The 4286-nt window shown below is 46.7% G+C and overlaps 1 protein-coding gene across 1 annotated transcript in view; it reads left to right on the top strand.

The window, feature by feature from the left end:
* Nucleotides 1–2385: 2385 nt before the first annotated feature.
* LOC106814705 (atrial natriuretic peptide receptor 1-like) overlaps nt 2386–4286 on the top strand; it is a 32614-nt gene continuing 30713 nt past the window's right edge. Inside the window, exons 1-4 of the mRNA XM_014819052.1 lie at nt 2386–2397; nt 2504–2575; nt 3177–3299; nt 3637–3787. Of these exons, the coding sequence (XP_014674538.1) occupies nt 2386–2397; nt 2504–2575; nt 3177–3299; nt 3637–3787 (358 nt within the window). The remainder of the gene's footprint in view (nt 2398–2503; nt 2576–3176; nt 3300–3636; nt 3788–4286) is intronic.

Raw genomic sequence — 4286 nt, 5'->3', positions numbered from 1 at the left:
CGCTCCAAGCAAGTTCGGTGTCAAGCACGGCGGTGCGCTGACAGACTCCTCTTCTTCAGCCTGGCCTCTCGCTTCCGCAGTTGCTCGTGCGCTGCTAACGCGCGATCAGCTGGTCACTGGACCACTAGTAAACCGTTTTCCCCTCTCTCGTCTCGATGCGCCTAACTACCCGAACTCGACTACTAGCGATTGCCGTGTATACTGGTCACGGTTGGGCCGTGTGTCGGCCGCGCCACGCCTGAACAGGGCGCGTTACTCCGACGTCATTCGATGGCATAGGATCGCGCGACGAGGGCGCCGGAGGCATGTACAAACAAGCCCGAGCGCTGAGAAAAGAGGGGGGGGGGGCGCGTTCGGTGTCCAGTGAGAGATAGCAGAAGGGGAGGTGGGGGTGCGGCTGCGAGGGAGAGAGTGATTGGCAAAGTGCAACCAGTAGGCAGTAATAAGTAGAGTACATAGAAGTCGTTTAAGTTATTTATGTAGATACCTCTTGCTATATACGCCGCCTGCTCCACTGACATCTACAACAGGTCACCGCGACAGTGGCACCGTCTTCGCATCCGATCGTCCGCGGCGGCGATTCGACGCGTAAGACTCACATCACGGCCACCGTAACATGCAGAGACTAAGCGATCACACTACAAGGCGATTATAAACGCCCAGGTGGCCTATACATCATAAAATACGTTCGGAAAGTAAGCAGATCAAGAAGCTCTCGGCTATAGCCCTAGACTGTCTAACGAGCGTCGTCCTCGGCGTCTGGCGGACGCCCTGGTGGTATCAAAATGTGCTACAGCGTACATATACACTTACTACGCATAAATAGACTTACGTATAGATTACTACACTCTTAGTGGTAGGGCCTACAGCCATACTGTTCATCAGCAGATGCACTTTCGCTATAGCGTAGACTGTCTAACGAGCGTCGTCCTTCGCGTGGCTGGCGACCCTGGTGTACAAAATGGTGCGGAAGCTCGTATTGCGCGGGCGAATGGCAAATTGTTGAGGAAAAACCCGCAACCGTGTCAGGCGTTAGTGGCTTAAACCGTAGCTCATAGTAACGCGAGGTGTTTAGCAAGGCACGTTCACCAAACCGATGTGTCTGGCGGCACACTCACGCGCTATATATGTATCACAATGCACTGTAGGTTCCCAACCAGCTTAACATACACATACACTATTCTACATGCCTACAGCATAGCAGCTAGCATACTACAATACTAGCTACATGCATACAGCTACCGCTACCGCTACAGCTACATAGACAGCGTACGCGCTACAGCTACAGCTTACATACAGCTAATAACGGCATACAGAACACTAATACTAAGTAATACACTATATAGAATGTCTCCGTCTGACATTATTTTCAAACACGAGTGTAGCTTCTTTCGTAACGCCGTAACGTCTACTTTATTCTCTACTTTACTCGAGGCCTACTAGGAGCTGTTATTCAGTGAGTGTATAGTGTCATTCCGGTGATCAGTGAGTAGTGTTCGTAGATTTTATAGTGACCTTGTAGTTTGTACGCATACGCACCTGGATGGTGTAGTCTATTCATATATTGGATTTAAGTAGCTCTTGGATAGCTCGTACACGTAGTGATGTTTAGTTGAGTTAACTACTTAGTAACCTGTGTGTGTGGCTAACGCCGAGTCGGGGAGTGTGTGTGGTGTTGCCGCGCGTGCGCGCAGCGGCCGCCGGGGTGCGGCGCATGTTGTGTGTGTGTGTGTGTCGTGTGTGTGTGTGTTGTGTGTGCTGGCGACGTGTGTGTGTGTATGTTGTCGTGGTTGTGTATAGCTAGTGTGTGTGCGTGTAGTGGTAGTCGGTGTGTGTGTGTGAATCTGTTGTTGGAGAGACCCGTTTAGAGGCGTGTGCGTGTGGGCGACCGACGATCGGAGTGACTCGGAGTATACTCCGTAACGACAAGCACTGATGCCTAATCATACACAAATCCCGACTGACAATAAGATTATTTGCAAATAAGACTGCAATAAAGACAAACACAGCTGCCTCGGCCGTTTCCCCGCGCGTGTCTCTCTTTCGCGGCCGTTTTTCTATTATTTTCACTTCTTTGGAACATCCTCGCGGAAGTACCCACAAATTGGTACATTGCGATGATCCCCCGCTAGCGCCCATCTCCGTGGGATAAAGACTATAACGACGATGCGACGATTCTAAAGCGAATGCTGGGCTAGCAAATAGAAAGATGAGTGATTGAAGCCAGATTATGCAATACGAATATTACTGCGTCTATTAGAATAATTTGGATTGAGGCTATTAAGAATTTTGATATTGACACATATTGACAAGTATACACGAGACTTTGTGCGTTTTTAGATGAAATCCGATATAATGATGATACGATTCATAAAAAGAAAGAAAATGGAAGTGAGAGTGAGTAGAGTTTCTAAGAAAACCGATATTGAACGAATGATATGTAGCGCAAGGCTCGTTTCATCTTGGCCGGGGTTTCCTCGCACGTGGTGTGTTTTGTTTGCAGATGAAGGATGTGATCCACGATAACCTGGAACAAATTCATGGCGCCGTCGTTGATCCGCCAACACTCTGTCTGGTCTGGGAATAATTGTCGCAAAGGCAAGCCTCGTGGTAATGCAATGCAAATCTTCACTATGACAGATATCAAGCTGCTGACAGCAGGCTCAATAAGGTTATAGCTATAGCAATATAGACAATGTACATGTGGCGTGTGTGTTGTTGTGTGCGTGTGCGTGTGCGTTGCGTGTGCCGTGTGGCGTGTGCGTGTTGGGCGTGTGCGTGTGAGGCGTGTGGCGTGTTTTGCGTGTGCGTGCGCGTGCGCGCTGCCGCCGTGGGCGCGTGCGCGTGCGCGTGCGCCGTGCGCGTGCGTGCGCGTGCGCGTGCGCGTGTGCGTGTGTGTGTGTGTGGTGTGTGTGTGTGTGTGTGTGTGTGGTGTACGTGTGTGTGCGTGTGTGTGGTGTGTGGTGCGTGTGTGTGTGTGTGAATGTCGTGTGTGGTTGTGTGTGCTGTGTGTGGTGCGTGTGTGTGTGTACGTGTGTGTGCGTGTGTGTGTGGTGGTGTGTGTGTGCGTCGTGTGTGTGTGTGTGTGTGTGTGTGTGTGTGTGTGTGTGTGTGTGTGCGCGTGAGTGTGTGTGCGCGCATGTGTGCGTGATAATTGTCGCGACACATCTGTTTAGGATATAATAGAGAACGACGACATCATGTTGGACAATAACTTCAAGTACAGCTTTCTAATGGACCTTGTGTCGGGAATGGAATACTTGCACAAGAGCCACCTTCAGTCTCATGGCAACCTGAAGGTACTGTAACGCGGCCACACATTTGCTATCCCACACCAGCATAGGAACATCGCTAGGATATATTGTTACACGTAGCATTCTAGTACGGCAACCCTGCCTACGTGCATTAGATGTGTGAAGCTTGGACCGTCTTTAAGGGACGTAGATCCACTGCTATGACTTCATGATGGTTCGACGAGCACATCACTCGATGTTTTAAAGCTATTATTATTATTATTATTAATATTAATATAATAATAATAATAATAATAATAATACTAATAATTATTATTATTAATATTTTTATTATTAGTAGTATATGTTAACCATTTAGTGAGGGCGTATATTCTTTACGAAGGAGCGGTTGTTCGTTACACACACACGTCGACCAACTGTCTCGTCGATCATCGCTGGCTGCTCAACGATAGCCGACTACGGACTACCAAGCTTCCTCGGCTGGAACAGAAGCAAAGAAAGAGCAATGATAGAGAGAACGACGGAGTTTCTGGGTAAGCGATTTTAATTTAAGAAAAATTAAAATTAGAATTAAAAATAAAAGTAAGTGTAATTAAGTAAGTAATTTAGATTAAGGCAGTAAACAGTGGTGAATTTTACGAATGATTATTTACAGGCGTTAGTAGCTCATAGTGTTACGATGAGTGAGTCAGCACAGATCATTTCAGTAGCATGCAGGAATGGTAAGACGATGTATAATATGTTAATGCCTGTTAGTAATCTGTATAGTATTTATATATATATAATAATATATATATATATATATATATATATATATTATATGTATATTTAGTATTATAGCTGTAAGTTCCTGCATAGTATTCCGCATAACACTGCTATCCAAAATGACGTCGCGTTTTCAATGCATTTTTACGTCACATGGGTGATGCTAGATTGAAGAGGTAGTTAATCCACGGGCCGCCATCTTTATATATTCTATTCTAAACGTGCATTGGATTTTATATCTTTATATACGGCACCCGTCGATTTGTG

This window comes from Priapulus caudatus, unplaced genomic scaffold, assembly GCF_000485595.1.
Source record: "Priapulus caudatus unplaced genomic scaffold, Priapulus_caudatus-5.0.1 Scaffold966, whole genome shotgun sequence".
NCBI lineage: Eukaryota > Metazoa > Priapulida > Priapulimorpha > Priapulimorphida > Priapulidae > Priapulus > Priapulus caudatus.
The sequence above is the reverse complement of the archived record's forward strand: the minus strand, read 5'-3'. Positions and strand labels throughout refer to the sequence as shown.